The sequence below is a fragment of the Priapulus caudatus genome, unplaced genomic scaffold (assembly GCF_000485595.1).
Source record: "Priapulus caudatus unplaced genomic scaffold, Priapulus_caudatus-5.0.1 Scaffold127, whole genome shotgun sequence".
NCBI lineage: Eukaryota > Metazoa > Priapulida > Priapulimorpha > Priapulimorphida > Priapulidae > Priapulus > Priapulus caudatus.
Window position 1 is genome coordinate 360,086 of NW_014577188.1, and position 21,559 is coordinate 381,644.

At 39.0% G+C, this 21,559-nt stretch overlaps 1 protein-coding gene and 1 long non-coding RNA gene across 6 annotated transcripts in view; one reads left to right on the top strand and one right to left on the bottom strand.

Annotated features, from left to right (window-relative positions):
• LOC106805786 (G-protein coupled receptor 98-like) overlaps window positions 1-21,559 on the bottom strand; it is a 65,706-nt gene that overhangs the window by 24,279 nt on the left and 19,868 nt on the right. For 3 of the 5 annotated variants that reach the window (XM_014807513.1, XM_014807511.1, XM_014807514.1), the window contains 32 exons: window positions 20,962-21,343; window positions 20,386-20,511; window positions 19,931-20,116; window positions 19,405-19,544; window positions 19,110-19,209; window positions 18,064-18,249; window positions 16,888-17,031; window positions 16,503-16,735; window positions 15,801-15,942; window positions 15,418-15,547; window positions 14,555-14,681; window positions 13,968-14,143; window positions 13,334-13,461; window positions 12,637-12,869; window positions 12,311-12,457; window positions 12,035-12,154; window positions 11,727-11,887; window positions 11,226-11,399; window positions 10,700-10,791; window positions 10,301-10,529; window positions 9,899-10,103; window positions 9,149-9,304; window positions 6,210-6,351; window positions 3,778-3,949; window positions 3,473-3,602; window positions 2,914-3,093; window positions 2,493-2,723; window positions 2,129-2,251; window positions 1,784-1,948; window positions 1,171-1,291; window positions 569-692; window positions 148-283 (listed from right to left, as the gene is read on the bottom strand). In XM_014807513.1, the coding sequence (XP_014662999.1) occupies window positions 148-283; window positions 569-692; window positions 1,171-1,291; window positions 1,784-1,948; window positions 2,129-2,251; window positions 2,493-2,723; window positions 2,914-3,093; window positions 3,473-3,602; window positions 3,778-3,949; window positions 6,210-6,351; window positions 9,149-9,304; window positions 9,899-10,103; window positions 10,301-10,529; window positions 10,700-10,791; window positions 11,226-11,399; window positions 11,727-11,887; window positions 12,035-12,154; window positions 12,311-12,457; window positions 12,637-12,869; window positions 13,334-13,461; window positions 13,968-14,143; window positions 14,555-14,681; window positions 15,418-15,547; window positions 15,801-15,942; window positions 16,503-16,735; window positions 16,888-17,031; window positions 18,064-18,249; window positions 19,110-19,209; window positions 19,405-19,544; window positions 19,931-20,116; window positions 20,386-20,511; window positions 20,962-21,343 (5,241 nt within the window). Of the gene's footprint in view, window positions 1-147; window positions 284-568; window positions 693-1,170; window positions 1,292-1,783; window positions 1,949-2,128; window positions 2,252-2,492; window positions 2,724-2,913; window positions 3,094-3,472; window positions 3,603-3,777; window positions 3,950-6,209; window positions 6,352-9,148; window positions 9,305-9,898; window positions 10,104-10,300; window positions 10,530-10,699; window positions 10,792-11,225; window positions 11,400-11,726; window positions 11,888-12,034; window positions 12,155-12,310; window positions 12,458-12,636; window positions 12,870-13,333; window positions 13,462-13,967; window positions 14,144-14,554; window positions 14,682-15,417; window positions 15,548-15,800; window positions 15,943-16,502; window positions 16,736-16,887; window positions 17,032-17,233; window positions 17,320-18,063; window positions 18,250-19,109; window positions 19,210-19,404; window positions 19,545-19,930; window positions 20,117-20,385; window positions 20,512-20,961; window positions 21,344-21,559 lie in introns of those variants that run through there. The other 2 variants (XM_014807512.1, XM_014807515.1) reach the window with 2 other exon arrangements.
• Window positions 6,782-9,090, top strand: LOC106805791. Its single transcript, XR_001393470.1, has 4 exons — window positions 6,782-7,284; window positions 7,712-7,777; window positions 8,120-8,302; window positions 8,642-9,090. It is a non-coding gene; the product is annotated as an uncharacterized LOC106805791 (long non-coding RNA).

A 21,559-nucleotide genomic window follows, 5' to 3' on the forward strand; every position in this document is an offset into this window, starting at 1 on the left:
TAAATAAATATATATACTAATACATGGTCTACTAAATACAGTATTCAAGGACAATAACCAATTGACACTATGTACATGATAGATTATAGCAAGAGTCCATAATGGAGATATATAGTCTCTATTATGGACTCTTGATTATATAGTCACCTGTAATACAATAGTAGCGTTTTCCTGCATGTCTCTGAAGGTAATCGTTCCTGAGGTTTGTGCAAACTCAGCGTCTCGTGGAGTAAGTTGCCAAGTAACTGACACCGCGCCGAATTTTCCCACACCTCTGTTTATTCTGTCCCACAGCAATTATTAATGTCATTTAGAACTGAAATCTATTATTAATATCATGGTAATAATTTAGCAGCAAACCCAAATTTGAAATATTTCTGAATGTTTTTCACATCAGAAGGAGAATGACATAGCAAACAGAATCGCACTTCAAAGTCTAATAGGTCTTCCTTATCTATAAACCAATTTCAAAAGTTGAGACATATATGTTACATTTCGTGCATTTACATTAATATATATACATGTTCTGTAATAAAAGTTACACCACGGAATACACTATGACACTCACACAACTTCTGTGGTGCCATCATAGTCTTCGCTCGGTTCACCGATGCTCACATAGCGATACTCAGGCAGGATGGTTATGACGCCACTCGCCCCTGGGTCCGACTGAATGACCAGCATGGCATCACCTGCAAAACACACACATAAATACACTCAGTGACATCTACAGGAATTCATTTTGTAAGCAGATTTGTACTTATTTGGTTACAACTTTATAAAAATATATCTAATAATAAAAACCATGCACGACCAACTATACTCTATATATCTATCTATATGTATATATACTCTCTTTTAGAAGAGAACCTTATGGATTAATGGGTTTATACTCACTACTACTGCTACCACAACATGATAATCTTTATTAAGCTGGGATGTCAAGTTTCCCTTGGCAAGTTCAAGTCAAGAAGATACAATGTAAACTGGAAGACATCTACTAAAAATATCTCATCTATAAACACCATAAGATATTCCTTAGATGTTTTATGAGATATCCATGGGATCATCTGACAAAGTGACATCAGAGCTAAAATTTATGTTTTTGTAGCCATTTCAGGCTGCCAACACTAAACGCACCAATTAAAAAATCCACTGCAAGTTAATTACCAAGATTAGGAGAGATGTCCGCATTGTTGTCTGCAGCCACCAGAGAGATGGTGTATTGTTCTTCTCCTTCCAAGTAGTCATCTGGTATCGTTTCCAGAAATATTGTTTTCACTGTCTCACCCTATTGCGATCAATAGTAGTGACGAATTAGTCTGATGCGAAACTTCGTAAAACTTCATTTACAATTGTGCAATGAAATGCTTATTTCTACATTATTAAAATTCCTTAAATTATAAAAGTATTCAATTGCCACGTCTTCATGCAACAGAGACCATTAATTAACTGATTACTATTTCGCACAGATGTGAGTTAATTACAAACACTGACTGATGCTGATAATACAAAATTAATTACAAGAAAATCGTGCATGTTACTGAAAGGCTCACAAGGAAGTGCAAGGTCTGTTAGTTATGAACCAGATCTAATGACCGTACTCTGTTTTGTATGTACTGTATCACTCGGAAATTTTATTATTTTAACGGCTCAACACTATTACATTTATCAGATTTTTTCTCCATGAAAAATACGTACTGTCTGTCTGTATTTGTACATGTACGAATTACAAGTAATAAAAACTTAATAATAACAGTATAATGCAACTTTAATTGTTTACCTCTAAAAAGGTTAGGTTTCCTTGCATGGGCTGGATGTCAAACACAGCATCAGAGCTCAGCTTCCAGGTGACATGTACCCTTCCTTGAGCACCTTGTGTGCGGACCACGTCGAACCGGACCCTGCCGTTGGGATCGCCAAACGTCTCTGATTCCAGAACTGATTTCTAAGGAGGAAGCAGAAGAGAGGAGTGAATCAATCCTCCAGAAGTTTCCTGATTAGAATTCACTTCTGTTTGCCGACTTGGCACAGCGTGTGATTAGAATGTGTATGAAATCTGCACGATACAAAACAGAGTCAACGTTACTGTTAACAGTTATTTCTATATAACACTGCACACACAAACCTGTGTATCAGTGAAACTAAAGAGGCCATTTGGTGAGTCATTCTTCAGTATGTTGATGACAACATATCTATCCGTGCCTAACTCTGCACCACCCTTAGCCTCCAGAAGTTGCACACTGAATGACTAAAAAGAAAAAAAAAGCAGACGAAACATTACCGAGAGTACATCTTTATACAGATATATTGAAATTACCATACTTGTTGTGCGTAATAATTTTACTTGTTGCACGTGTTGAATGTACTTGGTGTACTATGAGATGAGTAGTGAAAAATATTCTTATAGGCTTGCTAATTATTACAAGGGCAGAGAAACACCCAGAGAACAGCCGTTTACTGCACGCTAGCCTAAGAGGGCATGCACTCACTTCGTGGTACTCTGGGAGCGGGTCGTCAACTATCTGTATGTCGATGGTCGCGTGACGTTGCTGGTGTCCAAAGATGACCTCTCCACTGAGAGGTTTAAAGTCGGCGGCCGACGCGCTGTCTGGTATCGCCTGCCAGGATACGCTCACCTTCCTGTAGGCGCCCTTAGTACGAGACAGTCCCAGCCGCACTGAGCCGATGCCTTCATACACCTCCACGACACCCAGTGGCGTCTGAAATAAAAAACACACATTGTACTGGCTTCATACTTTTGCAGAACGAGTGGATTAATTACTGCAAGCAACGAGGAGGATTAACCAAAGCACTTCAGCGGCATTATCCCAATGCAAGAAGGTATAGTATACCGTCTTTCAAATCCATGTGTAGTTGTCAGACTACGTTGGCAATGAGAATTCTTCTTACCCTCGTGACATTGAACTGTATGATGCCTCTTGCATTGTCGTTTTCATTGATTGACACCGCCATGGTCTCATCGTCAGGTCGTTTTACACTGGGCACTGCTCCACCCACGGAAACCCCTCCTGCCAGACTGACTCCAGTGATGTTGACGAGAAATACCTCATCACCTTCTGGTAGGTCATCCTTGAGGAACACATTTATTCATTATTAATTAATTAATTAAATCAATTAAAACATTAATTAATTACACATGAAAACTTGCGGTGAGACTATAATATGTACACAAAACCTGGGTTAATACTATCATTTATGCTGGGGATATCTTTATTGTTATAATTGTATAAGAAAGGAATACAGTATCTCTAAATATTATATGTATATATATATATAAACCGTAATCTATATAATGGCATACATTGATAGGAGTAGTTCTATACTTCGTCGCAGGCTACATGTTAAATTCAAGTTTAGATATCCATTTTATTATACCATTCTACATATATGATATTGCATCCTTGCACGGTAAAAACATAAGCATACAACTAAACGTGAATATAATTACTGGCAAAAGGAAGAGGTCTACATCCGCTTCTCCCATGCCAGCTTCCATGCTAATAGAACCTTGTGTCGCTATATAGTCCTGTCCAGATATTGCTTGAGCAGAATCTGGCTGGTTCAATGCACGAGCAGTACTGCAAGACGAAAATCATTATACGTCCACCATAAGCATCATATCTACTTTTCTTCGATAATAAAATTTAATTACTAAGTAGACAACATTAATAAACCTAAGTAAACAATAAATTCTACGAATCTATTCGGGTTTAATAAGCTGACTTTAGCAATAAAACATGAGGTGGGTATTACCTGTACGATATGACAATGGTACCCATTGTTCCTTGCTCACGAATGACTTTTAGGGAGACCTTTGAACCTTGGCCCAATGGTTCATCAAAGTTTGCCCGTGTCTTCTCCCAGGAGACGACACCATGGGGCGAGTCATTAGCCATAACAGTAATCCTCGCTACATTATTTTTCCCTGTAAGTGAATCAAATAATTGGGACAAGGTTTACTATCTGCCATTTAAACAGTAACCTCGCACCAGATTCTTTACTGGCAAGGCATCTAGTGATTGCGTAATACGGCGTTTCAACGTACGCATAGAGACAGAGATTTTGAATACATTAGTAAAAACAAGTTACGGAGACAGCCGGAATTAGACACAAAGCACATTAGCTACCTCGTTAATAGCTCGTTAATTGGCCGTACGGGGAACGGCCACCTGGGTAATTAAACCACATTAACCGCAGCAAAAATGCTGTCTAGTTTATGACCATGACATCATGAGGCACCACGACGACAAGATAGTGCCCGAGAGATCCCCCAGTCGACGATCGTACATGGAGCTACAGACACTACTGCTCATAGGGTCTATGTCCCCCAGGGTACTGCCGGAACGTACCCTGGGTACGGTCCGGTATACCGGGACGTACCCTGGTAACTATTTGATATGGTTAGGGTTAGGGTTAGGGTTAGGGTTATGGTTAGGGTTAGGGAGTAGGTGTAGGCGACTCCTTAGACTCGTTAGTGGAGTAGGCGAGGTACGGTCCGGCATATTAGATAGTACCAGCAGGCCTCGACGCTTATTTTCAGATCTGGTTGTCCTGTCGGGCAACAAGAAGCAATTTTTACTTGTCCGAATTTTGATTTTACTTGTCCAAAATTTACTTGTGCAATCTATGAGCCGTTAATGTCCTCTTTTGGTTCAGTGCATATCATATTATCAGAAGTGTATAATATAGAGATCTATATTATATAAATAGATATATATACATATATAACATATATAGATAGATGTAGATATATATATATATTATACACTCCTGATATTTTTGCCAGTATTCCCTGCGTGCATATAGGCTCGCACATACCTAGGCATGTGTCTGCGCGCGCGTTTGCATGCGTGCGTGCGTGTGTATTACACTTACAGTATATATACGGTAATTACTTGTGTATAAACCGCGCTTTTTGTACACAACTTCAATAAAAAAAATTAGGGGGTGCGACTTATAGACGAGGTTAAGAAATCTTGTTAATGTACCAATGTTTGTACCAACTTTTCAATGCAAAATATGGGGTGCGACTTATAATATACATGAATTATACTTATACACGCGTAAATACAGTACATGCAAATTGCAAAATCGTAATGAAATTCACACATTTATGTTTGCATGCTGGCACGCTCATTGTGTGTCATTACCGATTGCAGCTTTTTCCTCAATCACAGGAAAGAGTTTTGCTGTCAGCCTCTCATCCCAGCGATGCCTACCCCCTACATATTCAATAATGAATATGCCCCAACCGACTTATAAACAATTGTATCCCCACCCCAGTACATAAATCAATGCCGCCCCGGCCAAGGAGGTATGCATTGCCGCTCTGAATAAATCTGTAATGGTAACAGTGGGTGTCGCGGGCTGCTTTTTTCAGGGACCTTTGATAACGTTTGAAATGAGTGCGATAGCGCCCTGGGTCAGAGGATGTTAGGAATATTAAACAACTAGAACTTTTCAGTTGTCCGATCGGGCAACTAGGCAAGAGAATAACTTGTCCGACATAGACTTTCACTTGTCCCGGGCAATCGGACAACCGTTAGTGTCGAGGGCTGTACCAGGGTACGTTCCGGTATACCGGACCGTACCCAGGGTACGTTCCGGCCGTACCCTGGGGGACATAGACCCTCTCAGCGACACTACTGTCGCGACCGGCCAAATTGCCCATTTTTGGTCACGTTGTCCATTGCCCGCGATGTATGCTAACAAGTCCGAGAACAGTCGAGGATTCCATGTTTAGATCTATGTTAAGACATACATATGTACAGACCTGTACACAACACTAGCAGGCACAATACAAGAAACCTACATATGTAGGCTGTAGCACCCATGTTGAACACAAACTGTAATCATGCTTGCTTACGACTAGCTGAAAATATGTACGACGTACATAGCCATGTAATTTCGCATTGCTTGTGTCTTAATGTTTCTTTAGCTTGAACCAGGTAATTATAATTAAATTACAAAATTTGGTATTCATGAATGCGTTACGTTTTTTTCCATAGATGTAAATATTTTCTCGTTAAGGGTTTAAGATGATTTACCTACCATAACCTTGATGTTACAATATACGACTGCTTAACATTGTGTCTACAGAAGCAAAACTAATTTTTTTCTAAACACTGCCTCTAGTCAGTATCGATACTGGCATGATTACTAGGCCATGCATCATCAATACTTACCGATTCGTGTCCGTTTGTCAGGACTGCCTGGGACACTGACATCAACTAGCGTGACTAGAGTGACCTCGTCTAATTCGGGTCGAGGATCGGGTGCAATAGTGATAGTGATAGTAGTTTTATCCTGCCCATCTGCGAAGTCCACCTACAATATAAGGCAAGGTGCGTAAACAGAACTACTTTTCGAGAGGATTAAGTATTACAGATTAATTTCACATTTATTTTCGCATGTGTGCGCGTAGTTTTGCACCGAGCCATAGCCCTGCCAAATAAATACGCATATAGTTAGTTTGTTGAGAAGTCCTCTCATAGGTTACATGCTTTGTGGCCTACACTACTTGCCCTCAGGGGAAAAAACACTGTATTCCTAAAGGGAGCAGGTATAGCCACGTGCGGGTTATTCTGAGCAGTTGACTTTTTGGTATCTTCTTTGTTCTGGGGGAGGGGAACTGCCCCTTCGCCCCCCCCAATTGCTACATCCCTGTCTACATATGAATCGGTATGGCCAATACATAGGCAATGACATCCGCAGACATTCATCAGTGCTGAAGCGTAACATGTAGGCTGCTAGGCGCATGCTGTAATGTAGCTCTATAGAACTCTCATCACAGGCCTGTGGCAGAGTGAAGGGCTATAGTTCTAGAGCTAGCTGTAACGATACGTTTGTGGAGCACTGACCCTAGAAGCATTAACCACGTCAATTAATTATCCTTGTCAACAACGCACATTCTTTCTCACTGTGCCGCGCTGCACTTTCTAAGATCAACCATTACCGGCATTCGCCAGTGATTCATCAACCACACTATAATCAAAGAACGTGTACGGTCTTTTCTAGTGATAGAGTGAGAAAAATGGTCCAGGTGCCAAATTTATTGAATTAGTGGAAAATTAATAGGTCGATAGACAACGTTTAATATGCCTTGGTGGGCTGCAATAGGACATGCTAGACTGATTTAGGGTAATGATTGCAAACGATATATAAAGACACCGACACCAAGCCGCGAGAAGGCTACGACTTTCCTCTACAGAGATAACCACAGATCTATAATATTGCTGCCGAAAACTGTGAAGCTATAAGGTAAGTAAACATGCAGTTAAAAAAGCTTAGGATATTACATAATAAACAATTCAAGTATTTTGCGTATGTATTCTTGAGTAGCTGGGTTACGGAATTTCAGTTGTTTTTTTCTGAAACGGATTTTATCCATAAGCTAGCTGCGTAATTACTCTACCACATTTTATGTTTATATCACTTATTAGTATTTTTGGCATCTCATTTAGGCATAGGAATAATCACTATTCTTATATTATTGCCTATTTCCTGTTTTTGATCATTTATATATTGCCAATAACGATATAACTTTTTGCCGACATAAAGTGAAATTTTTTCAAAGTAATATGTTTGTAGATAGATTTCCGAACATCATTATAACCAAGAAAATAGTCTTGCTGTAAACAATAAGTTCTTATTTGTAAAAAATAATGCATCACTGTTTAACCCACAGACACTGCACACAATGACGAAATTGCACGTATTTGTTATAGCCATACTGCTCCTCTCTACTCTTGAGGTACGTGTAACAGTTAGAAACACGGTAAACATCCATCTTAAAGTGCTAGAGTCTATGATGTAATAGATATGGCCGCCAAATTAATAATTCCTGTACCAATATGTGAGTCGAATTATAGCATGTGTGTGAAGTTATTTCCTAGTTCAGTTCCTTATTTTCAAAAAAGTAAATGGTTATGAGTCTTTTATAGTCTTTCTGAGCATGAAAAACCATTCTGCGTTCGAACCTTACCTAGTAACAATGGTGTTGAATAACGGAAGAATGAGGAAAGTATTGGTGTGATAACTGCTGAAAAATCACTAGATGATCTAAAGCACTTAATTAATCAATCTTAATTTACAGGACGCAACCAGTCAAGATAGTCAGGAGTTCACTGCGTCATTCAAAAGCCTCTTCGATGGTATATGCCTGCATGAATTTTTACGAGAGAGTTGCAGCAGAGACGGGGGAAACGTGGAAGGCTGCACCCCAGGCTTCAGTGTCTCCAGATGCGTATGCAACTCTGACAAAACAATTTGCAGGAGGGTAACAGTACTAATATTCCATTTTAGACTGGTTTGGTAAAATCACAGAAGTCTGATAAGCACTGCATAGTTTGAGTATATAATGCTAATGGCCTTTTCCAACTGATAGGCACTGACGATAAAAATTCCTGGTTCCATTTGCTCATTTGCGGTTTACTAAATATAACTTTCCCACTCATTATTATTATGAGGTTATGCCAGCGTTATACAAATCACAGCTGTTATTGGAATATTTAACCATGAGATGTCCATCTTGCGTTGAGGTAGTAAGCAATATGACGTATGTATGACTTATTCAAAACATACGTGGCGTGATACTAATTACACCTTATCTTTTCAGCTAAGAATACGGAGAAACCCGTGTTCGTGCGTTCTCCCTAACGGAAATAGATTCTGGGACAACGATGTATGCTACAGACCCAAGGTTCAGAATGCCAACAGCTGCAGCTGCAATAATGCTAATGTACAACTTGTTGACTGTACTATACGTTCTTAATAATACTGGAAGGGACAGGATCAATACGCTGACACTTTTCGTAAAAAAAAACTATAATTAAAAGTATTTAACAGGCTGTTATCAGTTTCTTACAAACAGGTTAATTCAAAGCTTGATATATGGGTTACTGATGTGTTGACAATTAATGACTAGTTGAGTCTTATTCTTCATACGTGATGTAAGTTCCAGCAATGATTACAAGATTATTAAAATAATATTGTGTGTAGTGAAGACAATGACACTAGCATCCTAGAATCATGAGAAATAAATTGGTGTCCTGGATAAAAGCAACACTCATGCATCTTATTGCGTTAATTCTTTCAATTCATGCCCTTGTCCTTCTGAACTCACCTTTCCTCCAATCGGGTATATGTCTTCAATTCCATCGTGCTCCCCTGTTGTCATCCATTGCACGCTAATATGCCCAGAGGTACCCTTGCTTCTTACAACGGTTAGGGTCACTTGGTTTGGGACGGTTCTTTCCTCTACTTTTACATCAAGGGAATCCTATCCCAAATAAAAATATCCCTTTAATGTGTTTAAAGAAAAATAGCACACATTACAACTTTATTGTATATTCAGGTTTTTTGTGTTAACATTCCCGACTGCTTACAAAGACAATCATCAATGAATATAGATATGTTCCTGAATATATACAGTGGCGGATCCAGGATTTTGAGATGGGGGGGGGGGCGCAACTGCATAGCGAGGATTTCATCTTAGGGGGTGCAGATTTTGTGATAGTGCTGGTGCGCACGCATCGCGTTCTGAATAGGAGGGAACAAAAAATAAGGGGGCGCATGCCTCTTGCATCCCCCCCTTGGATCCGCCACTGATATATATATATAAAATCATGAACATATCTATATTAATATGTACACATAAGTTCATTTGATTATATTATTTATTGATACATTAAGCACTTAATATTGCAAGTCATCTGCTAAATCAAGTCACCAACACGCAGTAGTCATCAGCGAAGATGTTACCGAAGCGTAACGTCAGCTGTACGTTTCCAGTCTTCACGGTTGAGTAACAATTAACCCAGTTAGATCTATTAGTCTACCAACCGAATGAACTTATTTAATGAGAAGATGTTACCTCTGAAAACTCAACGACACCATGAGCATCATCGTTTGAGAGAACAGTGACAGTGATCCTATTCTGTGGCCCAACCACGGAACCTCCTCCTGGATCAGTTATTCTAATAATGAACTGTTCATCCCCTTCCGGCCGCGTGTCATCGACTATGCCAACACCAACAGTGACCTTTGACTGACCTGGCTCAAAAGTGACTGTCTCTCGCCTATTAACAACCAACCACAATAACATGAGTGTTTTAGTAGAATGAAAGATATACACGGTTTCATCAATCTAAAGAATTGTAGTAGATGTAATGTGCCACTAGACCACCCTTTATTCATTATCATGTGATTTATATCTAGCTATCTCTTATAGGTTATATTACTGTTGCAATGCAACAAAATTACATGGAATGTGCACCTTGGTACAAAATCAGAAGTTGTGGTTATGCTGGCGAGCAGGTAAACGTTAGGAAGCTTTCCCACTCCAGATTCCACCAGCAGATGAGACTGTTGAATGCCTGATCCTATAGCCACTGGGAAGAGATCATGCGCCGGCCTGCTGTTGACAGCATGCTCGAACACTGCATTTGCATCGTTCCAAGCCCATATAGTCGAATTCGACTGCGTGCAAGCCAGCACCACGAAAACTAAAAAAAAGAAAAAGTAAACCGTGGACGTCCTATCAGATTAAACTTAAAGGCAGCTATTATATATATATATTGTAACAAATCTAGAAATTTGTCAGTAGGAAATGTTGCTATAAGTCTATATGAATAGCATAGAATAGGATTATGAGATGTGCTATTAGCATACAAACCTGTCTCGTATGTTGTGAAACTATGTACTGTCTGAACTCCATGAGTAGGTATGTACTGAATTGGCATAAACAACTTTGTAGAGCTTTTAAACCTAGAATAGAAACTGACAGGTTTATATACTGCTGAAGAACGTTCATATTTTGTAATGTACACATCATGTTTTTAAGATTGATATCATGATCGATTCATGTTGTGCTAATTAGTTTCAAGAACATAGAATGCCTCTACTATCATAAAATACTGTATATGTGAGATTTAATTATGCAGTTTGACAACAGCCTGTAAAAATGTGAAGTGAATATAGGAATGTGCTCTTAAAGAGAGGAAATAAATACATGTAAATAAATGTACATGTAACCATAAAATAGGGCGTAAAACAGGTACTCAGCTGCACATCACACTACCCGTCAGCTATAAAATAATTGTTATGTGACATATCCCATCTACACTAGCAAACGCACATACAAATATACGATATGCTGTTTATACAGACAAGGTTTCTCGGAAAAACACAGGCGAGCATACCGGTAAACGGTCGAGTTGAGTTGTGTCACATCAGAGTCATCTCGTGAATTTCCTATCAACAGATGACCCTGGCCGGCAATCACAAAGTAGGTGACACTAATAGCACCCTTAGTTGGGATCCGCTGGTGAACATCAAACTGGTTGCGTTCAGGCACCCACTTGTAAACCATAGAGCTGGCAGGATAAACATATTGCATACATATTTAATGTTGTTTTTTTATTTTGAGTGCTGATCTTATAGCTCTGTAGCAAGATAATACTTTGGAAATTATAATGTTTCATGTATGATACAGTAGGCCTAATAACAGTTTAGTTTAGTGATCAATAAATAGTCATCATAATGAAAGCATAATCATGAATAGAAAACAACAAACGGTTTCACTGATGATTTTTTAAATAATTACAGACATGAAATTATGACATATAAAACACTTTATTAAGTACAGCATGAGGACAATACAATTAGCGGCATTTGTGAGAAATAAAGAGTGCAAAACGTACTCAATTTCAAACAGATTCCACTGTGAATCATAGAAATTGGTGATGACCAGGTAGAGATCTCCGTATGTCGTGAAAATGGTCGCGTCACTCGCTGCTTTGCAGGGTATGAACTGTATTGGAACGGGATCGAATTTCTGCATGTCCCTGTTCCACTGCAAGACCTGTTCAACAGCAAAATACAGGTACATCGCGGACAGCTATTTCACGAATTCTAATAAATAATTTTTCAGGTCAATTGCACCTTGGAGTAATAAGTAGTCAGCTTATTACTCCAAGATTGCACTAGTATACATTTGTTCCACACTTACCTCGCTACTTATCAATGTATTTCCATAGTTGTCCTGGCTGTTTGCTACCACTAGGAAGTGCTTCTCATCAGAAGAAAAATACCTAATTGCAGTCGTGCCTTTGGATGCTATATCTTGAACCTGATACAGCAAGAAGATTCTTTCTTATCTATCTGTTTCATCATTCAATCCAACATACCAAAATGATGTTATGTGATATAGAATGAATGTCACAGATTTTAAATGACAGTCATAAAACGTCCACTCGATTACATCGCTAAAACTGAATATACCTACCACAGACAATGTGCCATTTTGCATGATATGGTAGAGCATTGATATGACTTCAACATCTCCCATACCACCATGGTTAGCAATGGCCAAATAAAGCTTGCCAGCTAAGCTGAATGTTGTCGCACTCATTGCACCATCCGTTTCAATAGTCTGTAATGTGCAAGAATTTATTTGTAACATATGTTGAAAGTTTCTTCATTTAATCAACATTGATACCGACTATCTATAACAGCATTTTTTCATATGTATTACATTACATAGAGAAAACATAAATTCGGACAGCTCTGTGGGAATATTACAATAGGTATTAGTTTTTATTATTAGTTCACCTGAGCAGGAATGAAAGTTCCTTGCCACCGCCACATAATGCTGCCGGTCTCGTTGCCATAGCTCCTTATGCCAGGCAGCAGTGCTGAGCCAGGTAATCTAGTACGCGGTTCACCTCGGGCCATGGAACTCAGCGTTAGCACATACAAGTAGTTGTGCGCAAAGAAACTGTGAACTCGCAGAGAAGTTATCATCGGCAATGTCTGAATCATGGGCAGGATTAACATTGAGCCCTCTGCAATACACAAAGGTTAATATAGAATTAATTAAAGAGTTGGGTATGTTTTAGAATATGTAGAATTAACTTGTACTGCTAGATACAACTGTGTAATACATGAACATGAGGACATGCGTTATATATCCGAACCTTTTTAGGTTATAGTGTGATATCTGTACATTTATACTACCTATTCATGAATGTAAATAAATAAATAAACAATATAACAATATATATATATATATATATATATATTAATTATTAATTTTTCCTATCAAATCTAAATTAATCAACATATTATTAGTGTGTTAAATTACCATTTTACTTTAAAAGCCATAGTTAAATATTCAATTCTGATCAAGCTACACACAAAACTCAAATAATAGTATGGACAGAAAAGTAAGAAATCTATCACTCACAATATATCACATAAGATATGAAGCGATAACATACAGATCAGTATGATATATTCTCACACATACCTTCCCCCGTAGCTGAAACTTGCTCGGTCATGACAACAGCCGTCACTCTTCCTAACACACCCCGTGAACGCACTACATCCACATACACTGTTCCGGAATCCTCTTGTACGGACACGATGGATTTGTTTCTGCGCATAATCACAGCATCTTATGAAATATAAACGTCATAGACTATTCCTGGATTTACTCGTGCACAAAGCGAAGGTGTAAATAAATTACAAATGTCTACACGTTTGGGCAGCCATCAAAAACCGATCTGACTTCAGCGACCCACCTTTAGACCACCATCACCACCTAGGGATTATGAACCACTGTTGTAAATATATCGTTTTCATCACAGTAGATATTGGAAATAAGTAACGGCCTAAAATTCCTAGTCATATATGTTTCAGATTTTGCTACCTAACATTAAGTCACAAATAATCACATCGAGCCGAACATGATTATAGTACATCCATCTCCTACGTTATGCAGTATCTGACAAGTACAAAACAATCGGGAAAACAAACTGAATAAAGTGCTCTGTTTATACTTCAAGCCACTCCTGACTGAAGATCAGGAAAAGATTGAGTCAGAAGTCTGATTGACTGAGAAGTCAGAAAAACATTAAAATCTCCAAGAAATCGATTTCTACCTGACATTGTGAGGGTATATCTCAATAAGGCCATGCGGTGCATCATTTTCTGCTATGTATATGTAGCGGTTAGCCATTGTTCCAAGCTGACCTCCACCCTCCGGTTTAAACAGCTCTAGACGAAATAACTCCTCTTTCTCTGGAACGTTGTCTTGTATTGCTCTTATTTGGAGAACCTACATAACAGCAGATAAACGTATAAATACAATGTCTGATCCATGGCTATGATAAATAGTCATTCTTACAGCATTATTTGCAGTATTTATTACAGCTGCATTATAATAAAATACATATTATTATTTAGATCAATCATTATTGGTATACGATAAGAAATATATATTATTGCCGGAATTTAAGACTCTGACAAGTTTCAGCTGAATTTTTCTACAAGCTTTAGAAAATTTGTTATTTTGCTGCTATAACTATATAAAGTATTTACACTTAAGGTTTACCTCTTGCTTCAGGGTTAATAAAAACACGAATATTTTTCTGAAACAATTTCATAACTGTGAAAGCACAATAAAACAAGTCATATAAATCATTTTTCATATTTTATATATTGAAAAAGAGGTGTAATGGTTGCCTACAGCAACTGATTCCCTGTCGGCAAAGGTGATATAGCCATTCATGGGGTCAAGGTCACCCTCTTGGTCACTGCCATTCACCACTGTGATGAGGAATGGAACTCGAATGTTTCCATAGATGCCTGGTCCCCTATAATCAAATAAAGTTTGTACAAATAACTGTCACTGATCACTGTCACCTGCTGCCAAATTCAGAAATTCTGAAGATGGCTGTCAGAACGACAGCTGAAACTGTCAAGGTAAACAATTTAAGGATTTAACCATGAACAATGATGTTATTAATGTTTCAAAAGAAATCCGACTATGAACTTTCAAGATGTACAAATAACATTTCCAATAAAAACCCCAACTGAAGCAATTACATTGAGAGACATTTTTGCTTTATTAGCATATTCATCATGATTATTATTCAGTTATTATACCATTGTGCAAGGACTGGTGAATATAAAATTGTTAGTGCTATTGACATGGACACCTAACCTGAATAGCATCTGGGATTTACGTCCCCACATGCACGCAGTCAGGTGAGTGCTGTGTTGGTAATGAAATACATCTGCACTGGCGGATCTAGAGGGGGGTTGGGGGGGTCGCAACCCCCAACCCCATTCAGCCACTGACTAATGTTATGATACTAATAAAATCGCGCCAAAAATAAAAAAAGTCAGTCTGCAGGCTGATAGAAACAGGATTTCCCCTGTGACTACACGGCTGCCTGAATTTTCTAGGTGGGAGGGGGCATACCCCTGAACCACCCTAGCACCGCGTGCCTTCGGCATGCCTTCGGCATGCCTTCACTCAAATATCACCCACCCCCCCATCTCCTGAAAGCTAGATCCGCCCCTGATCTGTACAGTAGGGTTCTCTACCTTATCACGCGCACATCCACAACACTTCCTCCTGGATTGCCTGAACTTGGTTCCCGTATGTATATGTTATCACTGCTTTCAAAGTTCACCGTCCCTGCTGCATTATCATTGGGTAGTATAGTCAGCGTCGCTACAAAACAATGAAGTAAAGTATTCAAAATTAAATTGTCCAAGTAAAAATGAATAACTTACATTTAAATGGGATTTGATATTTTTTCTCTAAATAAACACTTAATCTTAATTGTTGGTTTCATTAAATGAAATATGTCACTTATACGGCCAAATTGACCGGAAAATTGCTTTATCTGGATGCTCTGCTTTACAGTTATTATAGATAAAACTAAGATATTAATTAATTAACTAATTAAATTATGGAATTATACCTTTATGAGGTTCCCCTAGTTGCAACCCGTTGCTGGCTGAGGCTAGGATGATCTCAAAGGTCTCACTAGGCTCTGCTATATCATCATCAATTATCTGCACCTGAATATCTTTGGCTCCTTCACCAGCAGCAAAACGCAGCTCCTATCCAGTAATAAAGTAACGCCATGAAGCCACGTTTATCAAATTCAATATACATATAGATTCATGCTATCACTAAGACACACAAAAAGGTATATTTGTGTTATTGTTTGAAACAGTAGACGAGGTTGTTTTGGTATAACCAAGTTTGGCTCAGTTAAGTTCATCAACCCCTCAATAGACATATGAGAATGCTATACATTTGTAAATATCTAAATGATAACAGGATAAGTATCACAAGTTGCTTAATGAAGGACGAATGTCTTAAGATCTTATCACATTCTAGCAATGAGAATTGTACAGTATGATATTTGGCATGCAGTTCATGATAGTATAATTGTTAATATTTTAACGAAAATGCAAGCAATTATAGTGTATATAGTAGGCCTACAAATGAAATTTAAATTATAGGAATTCAATAATAGACATATCTATCTACATGGTAATTTATAATAATTAATGTCCCCAGCTAATGAAATCGAAAATCTTATACAAAACAACAAACTTAATCTCATGTATCACCAACACCAGAGATGCACTCAATTTCTAAACATAGACAATACCTGTGCAGCCACGATAAAGTCATCATCAGCTTTAGCTCCCTCTGGTGGTACAGACTGGCTATAGTAGAACACTGATACATCGCCGAAATGCCCCTGACTGCGGTAGATGTGCAGTGTCACGTTGCCAACCGACTCATCCACATTCAAATTGATAGACTCTGGTGTGAAATGCACCATGCCTTGCGTCCCATCATTGGCACTAATAGTGATCTGCGCTGTAGACGACTGTGGATCTGTGTCAAGTTCAAAAAGAGGTCTACTGAAATTGAATGCTTGAAAAAATCAAGTGTGAATAACATGCCACAAACTATATTGTAGTGTAAAAAGGGTCATTCCAAGACGGTTTGTGTATAACAATGCTATATCGTATATGCAGCATTCTTACCAAGGCTGGGTTGCATAGATGTCGCGAATCGGCTAAGCAATTCTACCGATGTCAGGTTGACCAGAAACACCTCATCAACTTCAGGTATATCATCATCCAAGATCTCAACCTTTATTGTGTTCGACTGCTGTCCACTAGCCAAATCTAAATGTGAAGGTAATTCAAAGGTATTGTCAACATGCCTTCTTCAACCAGCTATAACGGCGGTGCACTGCAATAAAATAAACAGACACACATGCAGACAGATATATACACACGCACAAACACACAGCATATGGTGACATAAAATTACCACTGTGTGCTTATGAGTTAGTAGAATGAAAATGCTAAACCCATCCACCAGTACCGATGTATCCTTGATAAGGTATGAAGTCTTGCCAAGGTATGGCGAGCATCAAGTCCTCACTCAAAGTACTCAGCGATCCATTAACTACCTCAAAGTACACACGCACAGCACCTACAAGTACATGACACAAACCACCCATTAGTCACCCAGAGCACGCATGCACAACTAGCGGAATACACCATGTAGAAACCACCATTAGTACCCAAAGATTTACACACTGGAACTGCTATATGGGCACATACCTTCAAAAAGAAAAGAAAAAAAAGGTTCATTGCTATATTTTCAATTGCATGAATCAAAAAGGTTTCTTGGATTATATGCCCAAATAGCAATAACATGATAGAGAATATGATTCCCAGCTCAAGCAAGGAGTATATTAGCATTAATTACACATTCACGGCAGATATAGGTACATAGTACAAACCACTTGTTATATATTGTCTTAAGTACATATGCAGGATAGCTGCATGATCACAATGGGTGAGTCCATCCAGGCGTGGGCAAAACGATGGAGATGCAAAAGTAGACAGTTAGACTATTTTTCAAGGTAGTTGTTATGTAATGTTTTTTTTTCAAATATGTAAGCCTCGAGATATTTCAGATCAACTCATTACAAATTGCAATTAACGATCTTTTAACCCACTTGACCTGTGATAATATTATAAGCAGTGAGATTTCATGAAAACTATATAGTAACAGAACACATTTACAGTTCATGGAGATGCTGCCATAAATATGTGTGCAATTATTTCCATATGAAATACTACTAAATAATACTTACTGCTTACAGTATCACTGATGATGCATGTTTTAATGCATCATATTCTTACCAATAGCACCAAACTTGCGCTGTACAGTAAGGATGATGGATTTGTTTTGCTCTGCTTCGTTGAGTCTCACAGCTTGGGAGGAGGGACTGAAGCTGACGACCCCATGGGGGTAGTTTGATGCATCAATAGTTATACTAGTCCTGTCAGCTTGCTCGTCAAAGTTTGCTGAACCGGAGTCACGAATTCCTGCGTAGAACAATTTTATAACTTTTACATTCTTCAACCTCGACATTTCCGTATAAATATTGAAAAAAAAACTGCACTTCTTACTATTTTCAAATTTCTAACTAGAAGGGGAGGGTGGGGGGAGGGGGAGGGTGGGGCAGGGCGGGTGGAGGAGGCTCTAATAGGCAAAAGCAGTTCAGTCCTTTGTTAACAGTCAACAAATCCATGTTTTAACCCTCCTCTTGAGGTCAAAGGTTATCAGACACTTACTCTTCGCACGTCAGCGAAAAGTAAATTTCATGGTCCTTTCAATAAAGTGATAAAAATAGTAGGTCAGCGCTGAAACAAAAAGGTTTTGCACTCGGTCCATTAGACCATGTCCTCAGAAAATGTCCCAGATATTTGACCTTTTCCCCCTGCCCTTTGACCTGTGACCTCCAATTTCGCGCTGGTGATGGGTTTCCTCCCCATCACACTATACATCGAATATTAAGAGCATAGGTCAAGACATTGAGATTTGTGCCGCAATTCCATATTTCCTCCTATACCTTAAGTTAAGGGGAAAATATTCCCCCTCCAATGACACATCTTGACCTTTGACCCCCAAATTCGACATCCCGAGTCCTTTTCGCGATCTCCCGACATCCCGAATATCAAGACCATACGTCGAGCGGTTAAGATTTAATTGTGCCCAACTGTTGACGGGTGGAGAGCCCCATTCATGCGATTTTCTACAAGCTGCATCTGACTTCGTCAGCTGAGCTAAAAACCCTTACAAACAATTTTAATGCTTACACGATATCAATATGTATGCAGTGTTGATAAAAAGTTAAAATATTGCATATCCTTGTGCATAGTAATGCTGTGACAATTAACGATACCTTCAGTTGTGGCGTTGAACAGCAGAAGTTCGTATTCCTCCTTCTCCTCCGGTGTGTCATCACGCAAAACTTCCAGTGTAACCTCCTTCCACGTCGCTCCCTGTAAAGCAAAGATGTTCATAGTTCAAGCAGGACATCTGGCGGGAAACTTATCTCTACATCAGTATCTTCATCTATACAATTACAATGACATTTTAAATAAGAATAACATGAAACATTTTAGCAATGCACTTGCGCAGCACGTTTACACCTCTTCGACAACATACTTCCAAATACTGTCTGTATATATAACTACCTTTTGAAACCAAGCATGGCCTTGATGCTGTTTGAAGGTGGATGCAGGGTGCACACCACTCAGCCCCTCAATGAGCCAGTATACAGTGACATTGCCTAGAGCTGGTAGAGTTCTAGTGATGTTCACCTTCATCACGTCACCTATATAGATTACAATGCTTATAAGGAGTAATTCTGAATGTGGAACAATTTTTTCTATCAGATGAATTAACCTTCGTTCTGACCATAACTACAAATACATAAATAAACATTTTAAACACTCTATTTATTCTATAAATTCATTAAAAATGAAACAGTTTTTACACTTCGAAAAATTAAGTTCAAAATTAATTCAGTTTTAAACACAGCTCAAACGTAAAAAGCAAGTATAGCTATTTTTACACGCATCTCATATAGTGTATATAAGAGCAAAAGATGCACTAGGTTTAACAACATCAATCTTGATTCATTGCTGAAGTCAGGATAAATGATATCTCAACAAATGCAGCCGTTTTCATTTCAACAATTAAACAAAAATGTAAACCTACCTTCTCTGGCTATTAACGAGTGTTTAGAGAGGCCAAGCAATCCTGCCACTTGATCATTTGCCTTAATGACTACGGTGACCTGGTTTTGGTCAGCAATAGCTGCACCACCTCCTGGGTTAGACACCTCTACTACAATGTACTCATCCATCTCTGGTTCCCCATCATCTTTAATTCCAATAGTAATAACTGCAAGCCGAAAAGCAATTGTCTTCCTAGATCACTTCACACAACATCGACATAACTAATTTCATTAGGAATATAATTCTATAGTATAAACATATAAAACACATGGAAGCGTGATTCAAAAATTTCTTTCTGTCAAGTTGTAGCAGAAAGTTGGTATAATTGATAACAAATTTTGCAGATGTACACAACAATCTACAATTATAAAGAGATCAAATCTGTGGCACTGCTTAATACTAGGGTTATATAAATACAAAAATTTAATGACATACCACGTTGGTTCTCTCCCGGCTTAAAGTTTAGGATGGCACCATCAGCGACATAGTCAACATTCCTAGTTGCCGTCGTCAAGCTCTTATTGACAGCCCATTCAACTGTAACCTCACCTATATTGCCACCTGTTAAAGTTAAAACCTATGGTTTAAGCTTTTAATTCTTTATCGAAAGCAGAGACTATGCAGAGAGAAGAACTCATTATCAGTATTAGCTTTATAGTTTCCCAAATCAATAGTTATAATATTTTATAATAGTCTCTTTATAAATAGAAACCTACACGAATAATGGCCTTTTATTATGGCTCCATAGCCATTCAGTAGTGATACTTGGTTATCATATTTTAGCTGTAATCCCTAAAAATGGGCCAAATATCCCAAATCACAAATATCAGCACGTCTCAAATATCAGTAAAAAATAAATGCCACACACAAGTCATACCCAAATCATTTACCAATTAATCATCATCAACCATTTACCTTCGCCTCCCCCACAACGAAAGCGATCACGCAAAAACGAAAACAAAATCGAAACCCGTACGGAAAAAAACAACAACAACGAAACGTCGCACGCACCGCCTCTCTCGATGACAAGCTCAACAGCGAAGTTGCTTCTCTCCTCGACATAGACGCGGCTGCCGGCGTCGGTCGCACGCGGGTCGTTGCTATAGATATGGAAGATGCCGTTCGCGTCGTCGTTCGCCGCTATGGTAACCGTCGCCTCGGCGATCTCGCCGATCACGGGTTTGTTCGGAAATCCGGCGGTCGAGTCGCCGCCGACAAGCTCAACGTGGGAAAGCAGGATGGTAAACAACTCGTCGAGTTCTGGCAGGTCGTCGGGGATGACGTGCACGGGGATGGACGCGCGCGTCTCCGACTCGTTGATGTAGATAAAGTGATTCTGCGCAGACCGGTAGTCGATGTCGGAAAGCGCCTGCGCGCTATAGAGCTGCGTCGTCTGAAACACACGGCGTGCGACGCGTGAGAGAGACGCAGAGTAAATACGGGAAATAGAGAGAAAGAGAGAGCGAGAGAGCGGAGAGGAGAGGAGAGTGAGAGAAAGAGAGAAGAGCGAGGCAGAGAGAGAGGAGAGAAAGAAGAGAGAGAGAGAGAGAGAGAGAGAGGAGAGAGGAGAGAAGAAGAAGTGACAGAGAGAAGAGAAAGTACAGAGAAA